General features: G+C 41.3%; 1 protein-coding gene across 1 annotated transcript in view; it reads left to right on the forward strand.

Moving 5' to 3' along the window:
• Positions 1-22,454, forward strand: part of IQGAP2 (IQ motif containing GTPase activating protein 2) — a 291,241-nt gene that overhangs the window by 239,545 nt on the left and 29,242 nt on the right. The window contains exons 22-28 of the mRNA XM_036849360.1: positions 5,375-5,524; positions 8,521-8,684; positions 10,870-11,094; positions 12,407-12,547; positions 12,899-12,983; positions 13,409-13,641; positions 16,123-16,255. Coding sequence (XP_036705255.1) covers positions 5,375-5,524; positions 8,521-8,684; positions 10,870-11,094; positions 12,407-12,547; positions 12,899-12,983; positions 13,409-13,641; positions 16,123-16,255 — 1,131 coding nt within the window. The remainder of the gene's footprint in view (positions 1-5,374; positions 5,525-8,520; positions 8,685-10,869; positions 11,095-12,406; positions 12,548-12,898; positions 12,984-13,408; positions 13,642-16,122; positions 16,256-22,454) is intronic.

Raw genomic sequence — 22,454 nt, forward strand, 5'->3', positions numbered from 1 at the left:
ACTAATGATTCTCAAGGACGTACTCTTTTGTCTTATCATTAATAGTAGCATTTTTGGTTTGATGATAAGAATAGTGCAGTTGAAGTTTTATTTACAGTAGTGAAATAATGGGGAACAACCCAAACCCGAAAACAACAAACAGAGGACAGTAGAACCAGTCTGACACGTATGTTACACAGCCACTAAAAATAACATTTCTGAAGAATATTTAAGGGCAGGGGAAAGGGTTGCAATATAATGGAGAAGAAAATAGTACCTAAAACAGTATGATTTCATTTATTGTAAAAAATAGGTATACACTTAAGCTAAAAGAAAAAAATTAAGCTATTTTTCTTTGCATGGTAGAATTAACCATATATATATATATTTTTTTTTTAACATCTTTATTGGGGTAAAATCGCTTTACAATGTTGTGTCAGTTTCTGCTGTATAACAAAGTGAATCAGCTATATGTATACATATATCCCCATATTCCCTCCCTCTTGTATCTCCCTCCCACCCTCCCTATCCCACCCCTCTAGGTGGTCACAAAGCACGGAGCTAATCTCCCTGTGCTATGCACCTGCTTCCCACTAGCTAGCTATTTTGCATTTGGTAGCGTATATATTCCATGCCACTCTCTCACTTCGTCCCAGCTTACCCTTCCCCCTCCCTGTGTCCTCAAGTCCATTCTCTACATCTGCGTCTTTATTCCTGTCCTGCCCCTGGGTTCATCAGAACCTTTTTTTTTTTTTTGATTCCATATATATGTGTTAGCATACGGTATTTGTTCTTGTCTTTCTGACTTACTTCACTCTGTATGACAGACTCTAGGTCCATCCACCTCACTACAAATAACTCAGTTTTGTTTCTTTTTATGGCTGAGTAATATTCCACTGTATATACGTGCCACATCTTCTTTATCCATTCATCTGCCGATGGACCCTTAGGTTGCTTCCATGTCCTGGTATAGTTTTTAATTTTTTTAACAATGAGCATATGTTGAGAAAAAAGTTTAAAGGGAAGTGGCTTAGTTCTTACAGAGCAACTCTAGCTCTCTCTAGTAACCATGTGTCTTACAATTCTTTTAAAATTGGCGTTCCTTCTGGAAACCTTAGAAAGTCAGTGGGTGAGTGAGTGAAGTAGCTAATATTGGTTTTAAGCAAAAGAAGAGGTTTGGAAATGGAGACAGACGGCTGAAGTAGAAGTTTCTGGGAGGCATAGGGAGGAAGAAAGGTCTAGATTCAAACTAGCTTGAAGGAAAACCAAAGTAGAAATTGAAAGTAATCTTGAATTGCTAAAACTCCTATTGGTGGGTGTGTCGTATCATGTGAGTGCAGACTTGAAGGCCAGGGCTTTCTGTAACCCAGGATTGAAATTTATTGTATGGCTTAATTAAACTTCTTTGCTGCTTTATGAGCATATTTCCTTGGGTATGTTCCTTAACCTCTCTAAGCCTTGTTTTCTTCACTGGAAAATGTGCTAAGTGCCTTACGTGGATTGTTTTTATCTTCACAGAAGCTCAGTAAGATTGCTATCATTAAGCCCATTTTATAGATTTAAGGAAACTGAGTCTTAGGTTAACCTGAGCAAGGTCACAGAACTAACTGTGCTTTGCAGATACTCGTATTTTTATGACTTCAAAGCCCAAGCCGTTTGTCCTAGTCCACACCTTCTACAAAAGTGCATATACTCTAGCATATTACCTGCATGCGGATATCCTGTTACCAGGGGAAGGGAAAAGATGGTGGCAACTAAGGCAACATTGAGATGTGGGAATATTATGAACAAGTTAAATACCGTTGCTCCTTCGAACCAGTATTCCTCAAATGCTCAATATTTATTGATAAGAATAGAGGACATGAGATTTCTATTAATAAAAAGCCTATACCTCTCTTTGGAACCCCTGTCTGGGTTGGCCTTTGTCCCCTTCTTCAAGCTTTCCAAAGCAAACCTCCACTCACACCAGAGCTTTTGTGAGCCAGGTGTAATTTCACAGGGAAGACAGAAGAAGGGCTTATCCCACTGAAGCGTGCTGCTCTGTCCTTGGATCTCCAGCAGACAGATGTTCCCGTGGCACAGCTGCTGGCTCTCCTCTCCCCTCCCACTTCCCCTGCAGGGCTCAGCATTTGACTCTGCTCTTTCCCTTCTTCCAGTGCTCTTCCTGTGCTGTCTTCACCAAATCTGTTAATAATGCAAAGGAACTTGGTTCTGCCCTAGAGCTCGCTTACCACCCCACCCTCTGTTCTCTTCTGTATATGTCAAAAACATTACCCTAAAGATGAAGTCTGCAGCAAAATGAAGGAATAGTCTCCAGTTTCCAGAGCTACTTCCATTGCAAGTAGTTGGGGGACATCGGGGGTGAGGGAGGCCAGTGATGGGGAGGTTAAGTACCAAGATTTTTTTTCTTCCGTATATTTAAAATCAAGATAATCAATTTATTCCATGTATTTGGGGGAACTGAATCTCTACACATCACCAGTTATCTGAAGAGGAGAAACCTGGGTTAAATGGAACCGTAAGCCGGTTAGTCCAGTGATGTCTTAGGACTTCTTATAGATAAAGGGTATCAGGCCACCGCCTGTCTAGACTTCTCCTGAACCTCCATCTGGAGGTAACTACGCTTCCTTTCTTCATCTCGAATGTGATTTATATATTTGTGAAATAAGGGGGGAAATGTCGCCTTCTTAAAATTTTTGTAGAAATGAAAGTCAAATTCCCCCTTTCCCCATATAAACAATTAGGGGAACAGAAGTAAAGGATTAAGTCAAGTTACCCCTCTCTAAGCTGAGAATGAAGAAAAATAAAGTCGTAGGCCTGGAAGGCAATGGACGTAACCACATAGAACTATCTAATCTCAAAGCTCCAAGGGTTGTTTTGTTTTTTTTTTTTTTCTACCTATGAGCTGACCCCAGCTATGGGAGAAGAGGGGTGCTGGGGGGTACATAGATTTGGAGCTTGTCCTGTACAGTGGTTCTCATCCGCAGGGATAATTGGAAATGGGGACAGGCACATTTTTTGTTGTCAAAATGACAGGAGTCCCTACTGGCATTTGGTGGAGAAGGGCCCAGGATGCAAGATGGCCAGCAGTGCGCGCACAGCAAAGCATGGTAGTGCCTGCAATGCCCGGAGGGCCCCCCTCGGGACTGGTGGTGGAGAATCCTGACACTGGCTGCAAACAGAATCGTCATGTGGAGGCTGGGCTAAGAGCTCAGGGAAGCAGATGGAAAAAGTTGTAGGAAAAACAACTTTCTTGCCACCTACACTCTGGGACAGCGACCCAGTGTTCAGTGGCAGAGGAGGCATTCTAGAGCTGTGGCTTTCATGTAAGTCACGTGCCATTAGTGAGTCATGAAATCAATTTAGGGTATCACTTCAGCAGATTTTAAAAATGGAATAGAATAAAAGCAAATTGAAACGATCGGAGTGTGCCCCAGTAGTAAGAATAAGCATCCTTTCGTATAGTGTGTGTGGGTAAGTTTACCAATAAAAGACATAAAATGTATTTTTTACTGTGGGTCTCTGTAAAAATGTTTGGTAGATCCTTATCTAAATGACCTACTCTGGTTCGTGAGCCTTTAAGCCCCTGAAGGGGACACAGTAGCCTCAGTGACCTTTTGACAATGTTTCCAGCCACACATTTTCCACATTTCCCTGTAAATAGTTAAAGGAGCATGATTGGGAGGGAAAACTCTTAACTTTGTTAAATATTTAGAGGCTTCTCTTCGCTTCCATTTCTAATTTCTACATTGCATATTTTTTTGGCAAGTGTTTCTGTAGATTCAAAAGATATAATTCATTCTTTTAAAGGTTACAGTTTAGTAGTGTTTAGTATATTCCCAAAATTGTACAACTATCACTTCTGTCTGACTCTAGAACATTTCATCACCCCAAAAAGAAACCCCAAAGAAAATGTTCTGGAATTAGATTGTGGTGACAGTTGCACAACCTTGTGACTAGACGGAACACCACTGAATTGTACTCTTGAAAAGGATGAATTGTATAGTAAATGAATAATACTTCAATTGAAAAAATACCCATATTCATTAACACTCATTACCTATTCACTCCAACCCCCAGCCACAGCAACCTTTAGTATACTTTCTATCTTGATAGATTTACCTGTTCTGGATATTTCATATTAATAGAGTCACACAATATGTCATCTGTTGTGACCAGCTTCTTTCACTTAGCATAGTGTTTTTAAAGTTCACCATGTTGTAGTAGCGTAAATCAGTACTTCATTCCTCTTTATTGATAAATAACATTCCATTGTGTGGATACACCACATTTTGTTTGCCAATTTATCAGTTGATGGACACTTGAGTTGTTCCCTCTTTTCAACTGTTACGAGTAATTCTGCTATGAGCATTCATGTACATGTTTTTCTGTGGACATATGTTTTCAGTTCTCTTCAGTATATACCTAACAGTGAAGTTGCTGGGTCACATGGTCACCTGTGTTTAACTTCTGAGGAACTGCCAAATAACTGTTAATGTTGAGCATCTCTTCATGTGCTTATTAGCCATTTGTAGGTGTTCTTTGGGAAAATGTCTGTTCACATCCTTTGCCCATTTTTTAATTGGGTTATTTGTCTTTTTATTTTTGAGATGTAGGAGTTCTTTATAGTATATTGTGGATACAAGTCCCTTATCTGATAAATGATTTGAAAATATTTTCTCTCATTCTATGGGTTTTCTTTATTGATAATGTACTTTGAAGCACAGAGGTTTTAATTTTTATGAAGTCCACTTTATTTTTTTCTTTTGTTGCTAGTGCTTTTAGTGTCGTATGTAAAAAACCATTATCTACATGCACAAAGATGCATGTACAAGAAGGGCTCCCTACACACTCTGAAATAGTAATAAAATGTAAAGAAACTAACTGTCCATCAAAAAGGAATATGATTAAATAAATTATCACACACACACCCCTAAAAGAAACCATTGCTTAATCCAGGGTAACAAATATTTTTGCCTAGGTTTTCTTACAAGAGTTTTATAGCTTTAGCTCCTACATTTAGTTCTTTGATCTCTTTTGAGTTAATTTTTGTTTATGGGATGAGGTCTGACTTCTTTCTTTTGAACCTGGATATCCAGTTGTCCCAGCATCATTTTTTGGAAAGACTATCCTCTCCCTGTTGAATTGTCTTGGGACCTACATTACATCCTAAGAACAAATGCGTACAGCTTTGGAGAACAAATATTACAAAAGCCAAATTCACCTGCAATTTGGATTTTCTTAATTTCTTTAACATTCTCTGTCAGTTTGTTTCTTCGTGAGGGAAACGTGGAAAATTAATCTTTCCAACTGTGTGTGTCTCAGGGTGTCTGAGAAGGAAGGAGGTAAACAGTACCAGCATAAAAAGTAGTAATTTCGTAAAAATTTTTTCCAGGATGTAATTTCACACAGAACGAAACTGAATAAGAAAAAAGGTGGAGAAATGCAAATACTGAATAACACTGACAACCAAGGGATCAAAAGTTTGAGTAAGGAGAGAAGAAAAACACTGGAAACATATCAGCAGCTTTTTTATCTTTTACAGGTGAGAACAACTTCTTTCACTGTGAGTTTTGGGTAAATGCTATGTTCCCGTTGGTGTTTTACAGTAGATCTTGTCCCATGCTAAGGCTATAATAGTTTACATGTTCTGAGCACTATTAAGTACCAAGTGCTATTCTAGGTGCTTTATATACATTATCTCATTTTAATTCTTACTACAACCCTGGGAACCATCAAAAAATAATTTACTGATATTCCCGTATTACATGTGAGAAAACTGAGACACAGCCAGTAAACGGTAAAGCAGGGGTTTTGGGACCCTGGCAGTTTGACTTAAAACTGCAGTCACGCTCTTCATGACTACATTATACTGCAGTTATCGGCAGAAACAGTATAAATCTAATAATAGCATAAGCAGATGCTGTCAAACATGAAAAAATTAAAGTAACTGTATGAAAAACAGATCTGTACCAGAACCAGACTGCCCTTCTTTTGAGGAAGGAGCCAGAGAGTTTGGATTAGGGAAATGGGATTCCTTTTTTATTTCATTATTTCCATGGCATGACTGTGATCTAAGTGAACAGTAATTTTCCATTGCTTCAAGAGTGTGGGTGAGAACTAAGCTGAACTGGTTACGGCTGGACTCTGTCTGGTGGACTAGCTTTTTGTTTGTTTGACCATTGATCAACCTCATCCGCCCACCAGCACATACAATTAGTCCCAAAGGAAACAGTGAGCGATAGTGAGAGATAGCAACAAAGCCTCCCCTCGGCAGGTGTGCCTGGGGCCGCTGCTGGTGGCAGTGATTCCGTCAAGGCGTGGAGATGCTTGAATCTTTGTTTGAGGGCATTAGGTGCACAGAGAACACATTACCCAAAACAAATGAGGTGTGGCTAGCCTCGCTGAGAGAAGAGACGTTAATTTTGGTAGAGCTGAGAATTCTCTACTTAGAGTGGATTGGAGAACAGGTGTAGTACTCCAGATGTCCACCATGTGGCAGCATAGAAGGAAAAATGTTAAAACAGAATTGTCCATGGAATCCAGTGCTTAACAGCTTCCTTTCCAGAAAGAAAGGGGGCTCGCACTAGGCAGGGAAGGTTTTTTGTCTGCTGAAATTAGGTTAATAGTCATCCACCAGTTAGAAATTTAATCTTAAGCATTTATCATTTTTTTTATTAATTTTTATTGGAGTATAGCTGCTTTACAATGTTGTGTTAGTTTCTACCGTACAGCAAAGTGAATCAGCTATACGTATACATATATCCCCTCTTTTTTGGGTTTCCTTCCCATTTAGGTCACCACAGAGCATTGAGTAGAGTTCCGTGTGCTATACAGTAGGTTCTCACATTTATCATTTTTGACATCCATGAACTTCCAAGTGTATGAAGCTTCTTCAGGATTTAGTTTTCTATTGTTGGATTTTGATAGAATTTGTGTCATTTAGGAAGGTGAAAATTTAGTCGCTGGCCTAAGATTTGTATAGTTTACCCTGTTATGTAAGTGGAGGCTCATTAATGGGAAGGAGAAAAAGCGTAGGAGCGTGTTTAGAATAATTCCACAAGGTTTATTCCCTAAACGATCCAAAACTGATAGAACCAGAGCATGACCATTCAGTTGTACTGAGTGAAGTGTCAAAAAATCATTTATTTTTCCTTCACCTTTTCTCCTCTCTGCTTTGGAGACATTAACCCAAGACCAATGAGGAAGCTATAGAAAAGCAAACGGTGTGGATCCCTTTCGCCTTTGGAAATTCTTAGCCAAAGTAGCAGGTCAGCTAGTATAGGTTTTGCTATGGGCTTGTCTCTTCTGTATGAGCCTAAATTTAAAGTTTTTAGGTCATCTGAGAGGAATGAGGCTTCTTCGGCTTTAGAGTAATTTTCCTTCCTCAAAAGCCCATATGCTTAGTGTGGGAAAAGAATCACCCCAGAATGCTAAGAAAAAGGTTGTCCTGAGCTGCTTATTCATAAAATTTCAGCCAGTCATTATGAGCTTGAAAGAAAATCTAAGTGGTAAACTAAACTAGAATTAGGGTTTTCTTTAAAATTTTAAAGCCAAACTGCTTGAGACTCTTAGATAGTGGTTTCCATGTATGGAAAATTTTCTTTTCTCATCGGAAGGAAGATGAAGAGTAGGACTATCAAATTTCTCTGTCATCTTAATATTATATTTTTTCTTCTAACCTCCATCTGGTTGGTGTAACTCCTTCAGAAAAACCACATTACCATGAAGACTGGTGCTACATCTCTTGAACTCCATCCTAAGCTGAGCTGCATGTCAATTTTTTTTTTATTCTTGTCCATCTTTAAATTTTTTTTTAATTTAAAGAGATTCTCTCTTCGGATACCAGGTCTATCAGCCACCCCCCTCTCTCTTCTCTTCTTTTTATCTTAGCCTTCTGGGGTGATTCTTTTCCCACACTAAGCATATGGGCTTCTTGTCAGGTTCTTCTGGCATTTCCCCCATGAACTATCCTGACCTTCACCCCTCTGTTCAGCCTCCCTGCCTCACTCCTACCTTCTCATGCTTTCTAAAACATCATGGCCATCCCACTGTCTCCACATGTAAACATATCCTTTTCTTTTTCTTTCTTGTCTCAGAATATGGGATGTGTTTCCTTCTATGCATTCATCAGTCCTTCTAGGACAGTCTATTTAGCTCAGCCCTTGGTCCCTTCTTGCCAGTCTCTTCGGATACCAGATCTATCAGCCACCTACCGCCTCCTGTGTTTCTACAATAAATATTACTTTGTGGCTCCAAATGGTGTAGAGTGTACATAATACAATTATACTCCATTAAATATGTCATGATACAGTATATAAAATTTAAATCCTACCGTAACTTTCTAGTATAACTTCCTATAGTTTAGTCGTAGTATTATCTGCTACCTTTTAAAGTCTTAATATGTGCCAGATACTCTTCTATATGCTTTATACATAATAAGTCATTAAAGTGCAAGGAACTGGGGACTCCTCTCTGCTTTAATAATATATTAACATATAGTTTTGTGGGGGGGTGTTTCTTCTTCTCGCTTTCCTTCAGACAAATCCTTTGTACCTCGCTAAGCTGATTTTCCAGATGCCACAGAACAAGTCAACTAAATTTATGGATACTGTTATTTTCACCCTATACAATTATGCTTCCAATCAACGGGAAGAATATCTACTCCTCAAGCTTTTTAAAACTGCTCTGGAGGAAGAAATAAAGTATGTATATAAGTATATATGTAAAAATACCAATACCTTTTGTTAGGGGTGGCTATCTCTGACTTACTAAAATAATTTTAAAGTTATTCTTATAAGTTATTTATACATATTAAAATGTATCAAATTTCTTGAGAAATTGCCATATCATCATAGACATATTCAGGTACAGCTTTCTCCCAGCAGTGGTATCTTTTCTAATGCTAAATTCACTCTTGATTTTGCAAGTATACAAAGCTCTTTGAAAGTCAGTGAGGGCTTCCCTGGTGGCGCAGTGGTTAAGAATCCTCCTGCCAATGCAGGGGACACGGGTTCGAGCCCTGGTCCGGGAAGATCCTTCATACCGTGGAGCAACTACGCCCATGCGCCACAACTACTGAGCCTGCGCTCTAGAGCCCACATGCCACAACTCCTAAAGCCCATGCACCTCGTGCTCTGCGACAAGAGAAGCCACTGCAATGAGAAGCCCGTGCACCGCAACGAAGAGTAGCCCCCGCTCGCTGCAACTAGAGAAACCTCACGCGTAGCAACAAAGACTCAATGCAGCCAAAAATAAATAAATAAAATAAATAAATTTATATTAAAAAAAAAGTCAGTGAGAAAACCTAATTAAAATTATGTGAGTAGTAAAGCCATAAACAGATGAGGATAATGATCTCTGCTAAATAGTTTTTCCTTCTTACTGGAATTTAAGCTGCTGCTAATTTATTTTTTACTCAGTTAATGTAAAAAATGTGTAGGCAGCTATAATGAATGGGGGTGGGGGGGGAACCCATGAGAAATGCCCTTAGCCAACTAGATGGATCTTAACTGTCTTCCTTACTTCTGGATCCCTTAAGCGATGCTAATCCTATAGGTCTCTGAAGCTATTAGCTGGGCACCTCTGCCCTCACACTGTCTATAAGGCAGCATGAGAAATAGGATTCATGAGAAAATGCAATGCTATGCAGTAGAATAAGGTAAGTACTAAATGAATGATAAGCACAGTGTAACAGATCAGAGGGATGGAAAGAAAAGTGCCAATACAGTCAATCGATAAAGATTGTATGGAAGAGGAAGGAGTTGACCCAAAACCTTGAAGAATATCTACAGTTTTTATAAAAAGAAATGGAAAAGGGAAATAAGGCACTATGGTGATAGAAACAGTATGGGCCAAGGGGCAAGAAAGAAAGTAGATTAGTCTAGCCAAGAGGTGACTTAATTAGTGACCACCAGGAAAGGAAGGTTGGGCCAGATCATGGGAGACACTGAGTATAGGCCCAAGTGCTGAGGCTCTTTTTACTTTCAGGGAAGGTGTGCAAGGTTTTTGACATGACCACATTGAGTTTTTAGAAGATTGATCTGCTAGCCATGTATGAACAGGATGAATTGGAGCTACACAGTTCAGGGAAATGGGGTGGGGTGGGGGGGCGTGCAAAGGAAAAAGGCACCGATTAGGTTTTCAACACTGAGTTTGAGTTTTAGGTATAGAACGTGTGGGTGAAATATTTCCAATATCCAGCAGAATATTGGAAATTCAAGGCTAACTCCCAGGAAAGAGACAGGGAGCATCCTAACTTGTATACCGTCACCCAGTATTATTATTAGTCTAGCTCCATTTTTAGTTCATTCCTGCCTTCTAGATTGGAATTAAAGCTGAGAAATTATTTTTAGATCCTTACATTTCTTAAATAAGAAACACTCATCTTACAAATGATAACTTCCTTTTATTTTTTTTAATACAAAAAATTAACGGGAGATTCTGAGACCCACTTTATTAATGGACACTCAGTCTTCCAATAGCCCTGATAAATTAGAATCAGGACATGCATTGTAGATCCTGCTCTACAGGGCCTGTTACCACTGTAAACCTTTGGCCAAATAGGTCAGGCATGTTGTCTAGTGATGGAGGCAGATAGAATGGTCATACTTAGAGAGAAAGCTTTGCCCTAACTTCCCACAAGTTTCAGACTCAGAGGTTGTATTACAAAAGACAGCATGTGGGCCATGTCCACCAAAAGTCTCCTTTGGCTCAGGTATGCTCACCAAATAGAGACGGGAGATAGCTTCCTTTTAAATCACACCGTCTTTGATCTTCAGTGGAGAAAAATATAGCCCCCCGAAGCCCTTGCCCACCAGAGAGAATATACACTGTTTAAAACTCTATCCATAGAGGCAAACCATTTTGTTTGGTCTGGGCCTTTTTTAGATCAAAGGTGGACCAGGTCCAGGACATAGTTACTGGGAACCCTACAGTCATCAAGATGGTCGTCAGCTTCAACAGAGGTGCCCGTGGACAGAACACACTGCGCCAGCTCCTGGCTCCGGTGGTGAAAGAGATCATCGATGACAAGTCCCTGATCATCAACACAAGCCCCGTCGAGGTGTACAAGGCCTGGGTGAACCAACTAGAAACGCAGACTGGAGAAGCCAGGTAGCAAAGCCTGGGTGATGCTGGTTTTCAGTCGTGTTTTATGATCATTTTTATGCGTGTATTTATACATACTCTTAAACTCTGTTAAGCTCTGTTAAAGGAACAAAATTCACTGTGCAAAGTCAGTTTTCAATCTAAGATGTTGTTACCTCCCTTAACATACCCATGCAGGCCACATTCTTGGACTCCTGCTCATCTTAGTAGTACATGGTATTTTCAGATTTCGGTACCAGTTGATTCCCAAAGCCACAATTTCTGTAGTTCTCTCCCTTCTTAGTAGTACATGGTATTTTCAGATTTCGGTACCAGTTGATTCCCAAAGCCACAATTTCTGTAGTTCTCTCCCTTGGTTTTTCTTTGTTATTTCTAAACCTAGGCCTAGACCTAGACATAGACCTCTTCACCTGATAATACCTACTTTTTTTTTTTTTTTTACAATTACCAAGTGAGTAACTTGAACATGCAAGCCTCAACAAGCCGGGTGGGATTGGCTTATTCTAGGTAGCGGTCTGTTGATCCAAGCAATCCCAGCTTTTAATTTCCTGCAAAAGGATGCCATGTGAAATCATTAAGATATGCACAGAGAATTACATGGGTGGTTGTCACAGCACTGTTTGTAATCACAAAAGTTGGGGAAGGTCAAAATATTTAGCTTTGGGGAATCTGTTAAATAAATGTTTATATAACATAATGGAGTAGTAAGTAACTATTTGGAATGGTGGTATAGAAATATATTTGTTGCCTGGGTAAACTGTTCATAACGTAGTTCTCAGTTGTAGTTTGGTACAGTGACTCATTTTCTGTATCAAAAAAAATATGCATGTATATACACGCACGTAGGATCTATATGGGATGTGTATAGACACGAACTGCATTACACCCGTATACACACATGCGTAGCAGAGGACCAGAAAGTTATACACTAAAATAAGGAAAAGTAGTTGTCTCTGGGGTCAGTATTGTTTTCTTGTTGGCTTATATGCAAATTTTTCTGTAAAGAGTATACTGCTCTTTATAATTTAAAAGAGAGAGGGAGAGAGAGAGAGAAAAAGTTAGCTGGGTCTACATTACCTGGGTCTGCTTGTTATTTTGCCAGAAGAGCCCAAATGGAGAGCCTGGAGTCACCCTGCTGTTCTGGTGGCAGAGGGTTCCATGTGGGTTCTCCCCTGCCCCAAGCAAACATTTTATCATTGGAGTTGGTGGGCAAATTCTACTTCACGATACAAAGCTTGATGGTAGAACCAACGTGGCAAGGATACACATGCTTGTACCTAAGCCCCCAATTAATCGGAAGCCCTCGTTGTGGTTTCAGCAACCTGCCTTACGATGTGACCACAGAACAAGCTCTGACATACCCAGAAGTGAAAAGCAAACTGGAGGCATCCATCGAGAACCTGAGAAGGGTCACCGACAAAGTCCTGAATTCTATCATTTCTTCCCTTGATCTACTGCCGTAAGTTGTATATGTAGCAGCTTTAACTTTCTTCGCTAGAAGTTCTTGAAATACTATGTAAAATAAACCCCTGTAGTGAAGATAGGAGTTTTCCTCATATTGCATTTACTAGTTTAAAAGTTTGCCAACAGTTGCACTTTAAATTCATAACTGTTCTCCAAAGAGGAAACAGTACAAAACAGCACTCAGGTACGATCATCCGTGGCAGTCCTGTGATTCCGTACCCATCTCATTCTGTGTTTAATTTTTAGGAAAACTGCTTGGCTTTAGTTGACTGGAACAATTGCTGTGTGTTTCTTCCTCACTTAGCCTTTTTCCATTATTTTCTTTTGTCATCTGTTTTCCACGTAGTTATGGATTGAGGTATATAGCCAAAGTACTGAAGAATTCAATCCGTGAGAAATTTCCCGATGCAACAGAAGATGAGCTATTAAAGGTAGATTTTCAAGGGTGATCTCACCATAGCTTCTCTTGGGGGTAGGAGCCAAAACTACCAACACACCATTTTGTAAAATTTTTCCGCTTATATGACTACTTATAATAAACTACAAGTCTTCTATTCTAATGGCTCTCAAGATTATTGCTATGAGGTTAATTGGGAGTTCTTATACATTATTGAAGCTCTTTATATTAGAGAATTTGGGGGGGGGGCAGTAGCATATTTTCACCAAAAATAATTTTGTTAACTATATTAGTAATGTGTGATTATATTCACTACCTTTACTTAGCTCCTTGTTAAGATTCAGATCGGAGAATGATTTGCTGTCTTGGGAAATGTCAGTTAATATTAACTTTTAAAAAACCCTCCAAACTCTTGAGTTTTCTCTCTCAAAAATAGTCTTTTCTTCCACATCACTCCAGATTGTTGGAAATCTCCTGTACTATCGGTACATGAACCCAGCCATCGTCGCCCCAGACGGCTTTGATATCATCGACATGACAGCCGGAGGTCAGATAAATTCCGACCAGAGGAGAAACTTGGGATCAGTGGCCAAGGTCCTTCAGCATGCAGCCTCCAACAAGCTCTTTGAAGGAGAAAATGAGCATCTCTCATCTATGAACAATTATTTATCAGAGACGTATCAGGAGTTCAGGTGAGAGGTATCGTTACCTTTGGAGAAACTTGCAAGATGGTGGGCAAGAGGAATGTGTGTTCTGTGCCCAGAGCTGGGCTTGGGGGCAGGAACCTCAGGGGGCTGCCTGCATTTCTTGTACTGCTTGTTGCTGTGGAGAAAGAGGAGGGAGGCCGAGCAGGCCGGGTTACTTCTGTCTGGTGTTTCCCCATCCCCCCACCACCCCCAGTGCCCCTGTTACATTGAGTCATCCCCATATGTATGATTTCTGCTATTGACAAAAAGAAATATTTAATCTTCTTGGTATGCTATAGGCTTGTAGTACTTAGAATTAAAGAAATCAAAATAGCTAAATTCTGCTTTTCTGAACTTAAAAAGAGGGTATCATTTTGTCCATTCAGGAAAAACGTGTCCATTCAGGAAAAACTTGCCTTATCTGCATCAAACAATAGTAGGAAACTGAGTATTTGGTTTGGGATGATTGGGAGAATCCAGCTTCTATGTTTGTTGAGGATTGTGTGTGAATATGTTCTGTTCTATTCTCGAACATCTCTTAAATATACGTGTAAGACTTAAGTCTATTGACTTTATAAGCTCTCCAAATTGTATCACTGATCATTCCACGGGGATTCGGGAGGAGGACTGAATCCAGCAGGAAGATTCACTCACCCTGAAGCTCTCTGAGGAAGCATGTTCATCTTGGCGTTCGCTTTCTCTTTTCTGCCATTCAGCCAGTCATACAAGTATGACATCTATGTGGCCTCTTTCACGCCTCACTTGGAAAATGATAATTTCCCATTCCTCAGTTTTCCTGTAGATTAGTGATTTATCTGCTGACAAAGGTAGTTCATGATCATTAATCTCTTTCTGGAATTTGTGGCCTCTTGTGAGAAATTTTCCCCAAATCCTCTTACTATGGGAAGTCTTGATTTTCTCAAGCTGCTAATTTTAGTTCTCCTCACTGACTAAAAAAGTAACATCCATTTCTTGCGAATCCTTATCTGCTATTAGAACCTCTTTTTACTTCCTTTTTTCTCAGATTATTCCTACCAAACATCTGTGTTTCCAACTCTTCTTCATTTAAAAGGAAATAAAACCAAAAGCCTCCCCTCATCTCTTAAATTCATCTATTTTTTTTTCTCTTCCACTCATATTAATCCTTTGTGTTCCTCAGCAACCATGAAAAATTATAACCAAAAAAGTGCAGGAAGACCAGTTGTCACGTGGGAGCATGGCTGCCTGCCATTTACCCTGCTCCGGCCTTGGGGTGGGAAGGCACAGGTCTTTCTGGTGTACAAGCCTTGGGTGCCCTTAGGAGATACACCAAGGATAATTTCAGGCATATGAAACATTTGCAAATTTATAGAATAAAATATCTACTCTACCTGTGCAAAGAATCCCTCCTAAACCATGATCGCAGCACACCTGGCTTTTCTCCATCTCTGTTGAAATTTGCTGCAGCTTAAAATAGCAGACTTTTTAGGGTCTGAGCCCTGGAGGAAGGGAGCCTTGTATGTATCTGTGTGTCTGGTCTTAACAGCCTTTCCAGCCAGCAACTGTTGTCTAGATCAACTAAGAGTAGAGTAGGCTTAACTTGAATTTTTGTCAAATTGGTAACAGAAACTCTGAAAGGGTGTTGAAATCCCCAGGAGTTTGTGCCAATTAAAGTAGCAAATTTGACTAATTGCTTTTTGGATTGTTTTCTCTACAAAGACTTGATTCTTAGATCAGGGAACATTAGTACTGACTTTTTGGGGGGGGGGGGGTGCTGTGTTGGGTCTTCGTTTCTGTGCGAGGGCTTTCTCTAGTTGCGGCAAGCGGGGGTCACTCTTCATTGCGGTGCGCGGGCCTCTCACTATCGCGGCCTCTCCTGTTGTGGAGCACAGGCTCCAGACGCGCAGGCTCAGTAGTTGTGGCTCACGGACCTAGTTGCTCCGCAGCATGTGGGATCTTCCCAGACCAGGGCTCGAACCCGTGTCCCCTGCATTGGCAGGCGGGTTCTCAACCACTGCGCCACCAGGGAAGTCCCAGTACTGACATTTTTGTGTAGATTTCAGGGGGCATTTTTAAAATCGTATTTTTTAAATGACCTGCCCATAATTTGATTACCTTGGGTCGGTCACAGGGCCTAAGGCCCTAAATGCTCTGTCTGTTCCTTTCTGAGGACCTGGGTCCAACATCCGGAAACATGGACTCGGCTTCGAGGTCCAGAGCCAGCCTTGGAAGGTGCTGGAACAGGTCCCCCGAGGTGTGCAGTAGAAAACAAAGCACTAGCCATCACTGAAGATTTCCTCACCATTTTGATAAAGCCATTTTATTAACAAATTTGACTCTGTCTTAAGACTTTTGGGTTTTTTTCCTTTTTTAAGAAATATTTCAAAGAAGCATGTAATGTCCCTGAACCAGAAGAAAAGTTTAAGATTTCCTCACCATTTTGATAAAGCCATTTTATTTACAAACTTGACTCTGTCCTAAGACTTTTGGTTTTTTTTCCTTTTTTAGGAAATATTTCAAAGAAGCATGTAATGTCCCTGAACCAGAAGAGAAGTTTAATATGGATAAATACACAGATGTGGTGACAGTCAGCAAACCAGTCATTTATATTTCAATTGAAGAAATCATCAGCACACATTCAGTAAGAGAGGCTGGAGGAGGGTCTTAGCAATGGACACGGGGTTCAAACATCTGCTCTTGAAAATGTTTAGTTTCTACAGGGTGTTACTGTAAGCATGTGCTCCTACTCATGTTCTTAACCTAAAAAAAACTTGAATTACTTATTCCCTGACCCTTATACATTGACTAATCTCCTTTTCCCGAACAGGAAAAGTTTACTTTTGACATGATACATGTATTCCCTGACTCTTGTGCCTTAGGAAAACTCCTCTCAAGCAAGGAGAGTTTATTTCTTCCGTGATCCAGTTACGGTCAGGTGGTGAATGTGCAGTTTAAGCCCTGAGCCCCGGCAGCCCTGGTATTTTCTCCACCCACCAGGGCCACAATGCCTGGACCCCAGAGTCGGTCTCTCCCCCTTTTAAGAATTCTCTTCGCATTTCCAGTAATTTTCTGGGAAAATGAGAACGCTCCCTCTCTTCTAATGTTTGGACATAAAGAGGGAGGGGATAAACAGGCTGCTCCGGGTTGGGGAAAAGAAGACGTACACCCCACACCCCAACAGTAGCCGCCTACAAAGAATCGCTTCTGTTGTTCTGGAAAACCCCATTTCTTAGAACCAGGCACTGTCAGTCTGCTATGTCATAATGTCTCCCTCTGGTTCACGTGCAGACATCACCACCATCAACCAGTAGCCTGTATTAGGTGCATTTTGAGGGCAGGGCAGTTTTCTCGGCATGGTGAGGTTCTTTGTTTGTTTGCTTAAGACCAAGTAGAGCTTATTTCCTGAACCAGCTAGGTTTTTAAAGCATAACCTTTTCAAGAACAGTTCTGGACATGACTACTCCAAGCTAAGTCCTGAAGACATGCGAGAAATCCGCCCAAGACCTCCAAAATCAGAACCTGCATTCTCACAAGACCCCAGGTGACACAGATACACACTGAAGCTCAAGAAGCCCTGGTTAAGGATGCACCCAGCTTCAAATGATACACACAACTGGCGGAAAGCACGACAAATATACACCTCTTAAAGGGCCACCCCCTCCCCCAACCAAACCAGACATACTAACAAGTGGCAAAATTGGCTGCTCAGAATTTCAGTCTTCATTTTTAAACTCTTTTAAGTAACTAAACCTTAAATATGGGTTAGAAAGAAAGATTGGATCTACTTTTGATTTCCCTCTTTCAGGGTTGGGACAGGGAACCTCCTTGACGTATGCAACAAGCTCTCCATCAGTGTTTTGAGTGACCCTAAACAAAAGCAGATCTGAGTGACCAGCTGAGGGAGTGAGTGGGTTGATTAAATAAAGAGGCTCTACTTGTTTTCCCTATATATAAACACCCCAAATCACCAAGCAAACACATCCAGTATATGCACCACTTGCAAAAATAATTTTCTAACGAACAAGTAGACTCGTTCATATTTGAGCCACGACCCATTTATCTATTTTTTATGGCAAATTTTTCATCTCAAAAAAATGTCCACACGTTGGCTGCACATGTGCTGAGGGCAATAGCCACATGCAGGAAAAGTGAGAGATTCTTTCCCAAGGAGAGCTGAGAGACAATGTTACTGTATTAATTTAGACTGTTACTCTTCAAGGAGAAATAGTCTGTTCCTTTTGTTAACAAGAGTTGAAAACAGAATCCAATCCTGGGAAACATAACTTGTAACCAGTTTGGAATTCCATCACGTGTGATGTTGGAAGCAGATGTAATAACATGGGAGAAATGTAATTGCAGGGAAAGACTGTCCTTGTTTACTGTCTGTCTCAAGTGAGGAGGTGCCCACATGCAGACACAAGCACGGCAGTGGCAAGACTTGCCACGCCTGTGGCCACGTACTTGTCCCTTGTTCTCTAAGGAACATGTAGAACATTAGCTCTTTAAGGAGACATTTTCCGGAAATTTTGATGTTCTGTCATTATCAGGATAAAGAGTAGAAGCTGGCTGCCTAAATCATCCCTTCCAGAGACAGCAGCCCATCAGCTGTCCCATCTCTTCAGAGAACTAGAACATAAATTTATCCATCTTGCTTATTTTGTTCTTGTCTCTGACTTACCTTACCCCAAAATATCCTGTGTACTACTTCCAGATTTCACTGTGTCTTTCTGTCATCTGTGTTATTTATATAACATCTTTCTTTCAATCTAACCATAGTAGAAAAACTAGCATGTCTTAACAATGGACAGAACTTTAAAAGTAGTTGAATAGAGTTGCTTCCTTGAAGCTATGCATCTGAGGCCCCCTCTCCCTTTCTTAAAAACCCAATTTGTAAGTATCAGGGAATGTTAGGGAAAATTCAGCATTAAACAGATAACTCTCTCCTTCACTAATCTTAAAGATTAAAAGAGAATGGAAAAGGAAGTAATCAAGGCAGTGTTGTACTGGCATAAGGATAGACATACCGGTCAATGAGATAGAACTGAGAGTCTAGAAATCTTCAAATCTGTGATCAATTTGTTTTTGACAAGGGACTAAAACAGTTCAGTGGGCAAAGAATAGTCTTTTCAACAAATGGTTCTGGGACAACTGGAAATCCACATGCCAAGAATGAAGTTGGACCCTTTCCTTTCACCCTATACAAAAATGAACTCGAAATGGATCAGAGACCTAAATATAAGAGCTAAAACTATAAAACTCTTAGAAGAAAACATAGGAGTAGATCTTTGTGACCTTGGATTAGGCAGTGGTTTCTTCGATATGACACCAAATGTACAAGCCACAAAAGAAAAAAAAACCAAAACAAAAAAACAGATAAATTGGACCTCCTCAAAGTTGGAAACTTTTGTGCTGTAAACATTGCCATCAAGAAAAGACAACCAGAGGGGGAGGAGAGAAGATGGCGGAAGAGTAAGACGCGGAGATCACCTTCCTTCCCACAGATACAGTAGAAATACATCTACACGTGGAACTGCTCCTACAGAACACCCACTGAACGCTGGCAGAAAACGTCAGACCTCCCAAAAGGCAAGAAACTCCCCCCGTACTTGGGTAGGGCAAAAGAAAAAAGAAATAACAGAGACAAAAGAATAGGGACAGCACCTGCACCAGTGGGAGGGAGCCGTGAAGGAGGAAAGATTTCCACGCACTAGGAAGCCCCTTCGCGGGCAGAGACTGCGGGTGGCAGAGGGGGGAAGCTTCGGAGCCACGGAGGAGAGCACAGCCACAGGGGTGCGGAGGGCAAAGCGGAGAGACTCCCGCACAGAGGCTCGGCGCCGAGCAGCGCTCACCAGCCCGAGAGGCTTGTCTGCTCACCCGCCGGGGCGGGCGGGGCTGGGAGCTGAGGCTCAGCTTGGGTCGAATCTCAGGGAGAGGACTGGGGTTGGCGGCGTGAAAACAGCCTGAAGGGATTAGCGCACCACAGCTGGCTGGGAGGGAGACTGGGAAAAAGTCTGCAGCTGCCGAAGAGGCAAGAGACTTTTTCTTGCCTCTTTGTTTCACAGCGCGCAAGGAGAGGGGATTCAGAGCGCCGCCTAAACGAACTCCAGAGACTGGCGCGAGCCGCGGCTATCAGCGCGGACCCCAGAGACGGGCGTGAGACGCTGGGGCTGCTGCTGCCGCCTCCAAAAATCCTGTGTGCGAGCACAGGTCACTCTCCACACCGCCCCTCCCGGGAGCCTGTGCAGCCTGCCACTGCCAGGGTCCCGTGATCCAGGGACAACTTCCCCGGGAGAACGCACTGTGCGCCTCAGGCTGGTGCAACGTCACGCCAGCCTCTGCCGCCGCAGGCTCGCCCCGCCTCCTCTGTACCCCTCCCTCCCCGCGGCCTGGGTGAGCCAGAGCCCCCGAAGCAGCTGCTCCTTTAACCCCGTCCTGTCTGGGCGGGGAACAGACGCCCTCAAGCGACCTACACGCAGAGACGGGTCCAAATCCAAAGCTGATCTCCAGGAGCTGTGCGAACAGAAACGAGAAGGGGAAATCTCTCCCAGCAGCCTCAGAAGCAGCGGATTAAAACTCCACAAACAACTTGATGTGCCTGCATCTGTTGAATACCTGAATAGACAACGAATCATCCCAAATTCAGGAGGTGGACTTTGGGAGCAGGATATATTAATTTTTCCCCTTTTCCTTTTTTTGTGAGTGTATATGTATATGCTTCTGGGTGAGATTTTGTCTGTATAGCTTTGCTTTATAATAGCTTTATTTTACTTCACTATATTATAGCCTCTTTCTTTCTTTCTTTCTATTTTTTCTCCCTTTTACTCTGAGCCGTGTGGACGAAAGGCTCTTGGTGCTCCAGCCAGGCATCAGGGCCGTACCTCTGAGGTGGGAGAGCCAAATTCAGGACACTGGTCCACAAGAGACCTCCCAGCTCCACGTAATACCAAACGGCAAAAATCTCTCAGAGATCTCCATCTCAACATCAAGACCCATCATCACTCAACGACCAGCAAGCTACAGTGCTGAACACCCTATGCCAAACAACCAGCAAGACAGGAACACAGCCCCATCCATTAGCAGAGAGGCTGCCTAAAATCATAATAAGGCCACAGACACCCCAAAATACACCACCAGACGTGGACGTGCCCACCAGAAAGACAAGATCCAGCCTCATCCACCAGAACTCAGGCACTAGTTTCCTCCACCAGGAAGCCTACACAACCCACTGAACCAACCTTAGCCACTGGGGACAGATACCAAAAACAACGGGAACTACGAACCTGCAGCCTGTGAAAAGGAGACCCCAAACACAGTAAGATAAGCAAAATGAGATGACAGAAAAACACACAGCAGATGAAGGAGCAGGGTCAAAACACACCAGACTTAACAAATGAAGAGGAAATAGGTAGTCTACCTGAAAAAGAATTCAGAATAATGATAGTAAGGATGATCCAAAATCTTGGAAATAGAATAGACAAAATGCAAGGAACATTTAACAAGGACGTAGAAGAACTAAAGAGGAACCAAGCAATGATGAAAAACACAATAAATGAAATTAAAAATGCTCTAGATGGGATCAATAGCAGAATAACTGAGGCAGAAGAAAGGAGAAGTGACCTGGAAGATAAAATGGTGGAAATAACTACTGCAGAGCAGGATAAAGAAAAAAGAATGAAAAGAACTGAGGACAGTCTCAGAGACCTCTGGGACAACATTAAACGCACCAACATTCGAATTATAGGGGTCCCAGAAGAAGAAGAGAAAAAGAAAGGGACTGAGAAAATATTTGAAGAGATTATAGTTGAAAACTTCCCTAATATGGGAAAGGAAATAGTTAATCAAGTCCTGGAAGCACAGAGAGTCCCATACAGGATAAACCCAAGGAGAAACACGCCAAGACACATATTAATCAAACTGTCAAAAATTAAATATAAGGAAAACATATTAAAGGCAGCAACAGAAAAACAACAAATAACACACAAGGGAATCCCCATAAGGTTAACATCTGATCTTTCAGCAGAAACTCTGCAAGCCAGAAGGGAGTGGCGGGATATACTTAAAGTGATGAAGGAGAAAAACCTACAACCAAGATTACTCTACCCAGCAAGGATCTCATTCAGATGTGATGGAGAAATTAAAACCTTTACAGACAAGCAAAAGCTGAGAGAGTTCAGCACCACCAAACCAGCTTTACAACAAATGCTAAAGGAACTTCTCTAGGCAAGAAACACAAGAGAAGGAAAACACCTACAATAACAAACCCAAAACATTTAAGAAAATGGGAATAGGAACATACATATCGATAATTACCTTGAATGTAAATGGATTAAATGCTCGCACCAAAAGACACAGGCTGGCTGAATGGATACAAAAACAAGACCCATATATATGCTGTCTACAAGAGACCCACTTCAGACCTAGAGACACATACAGACTGAAAGTGAGGGGATGGAAAAAGATATTCCATGCAAATGGAAATCAAAAGAAAGCTGGAGTAGCAATTCTCATATCAGACAGAATAGACTTTAAAATAAAGACTATTACAAGAGACAAAGAAGGACACTATATAATGATCAAGGGATCGATCCAAGAGGAAGGTATAACAATTGTAAATATTTATGCACCCAACATAGGAGCACCTCAATACATAAGGCAAATACTAACAGCCATAAAAGGGGAAATCGACAGCAACACAATCATAGTAGGGGACTTTAACACCCCACTTTCACCAATGGACAGATCATCCAAAATGAAAATAAATAAGGAAACACAAGCTTTAAATGATACATTAAACAAGATGGACTTAATTGATATTTATAGGACATTCCACCCAAAAACAA

This window comes from Balaenoptera musculus, chromosome 3, assembly GCF_009873245.2.
Source record: "Balaenoptera musculus isolate JJ_BM4_2016_0621 chromosome 3, mBalMus1.pri.v3, whole genome shotgun sequence".
NCBI lineage: Eukaryota > Metazoa > Chordata > Mammalia > Artiodactyla > Balaenopteridae > Balaenoptera > Balaenoptera musculus.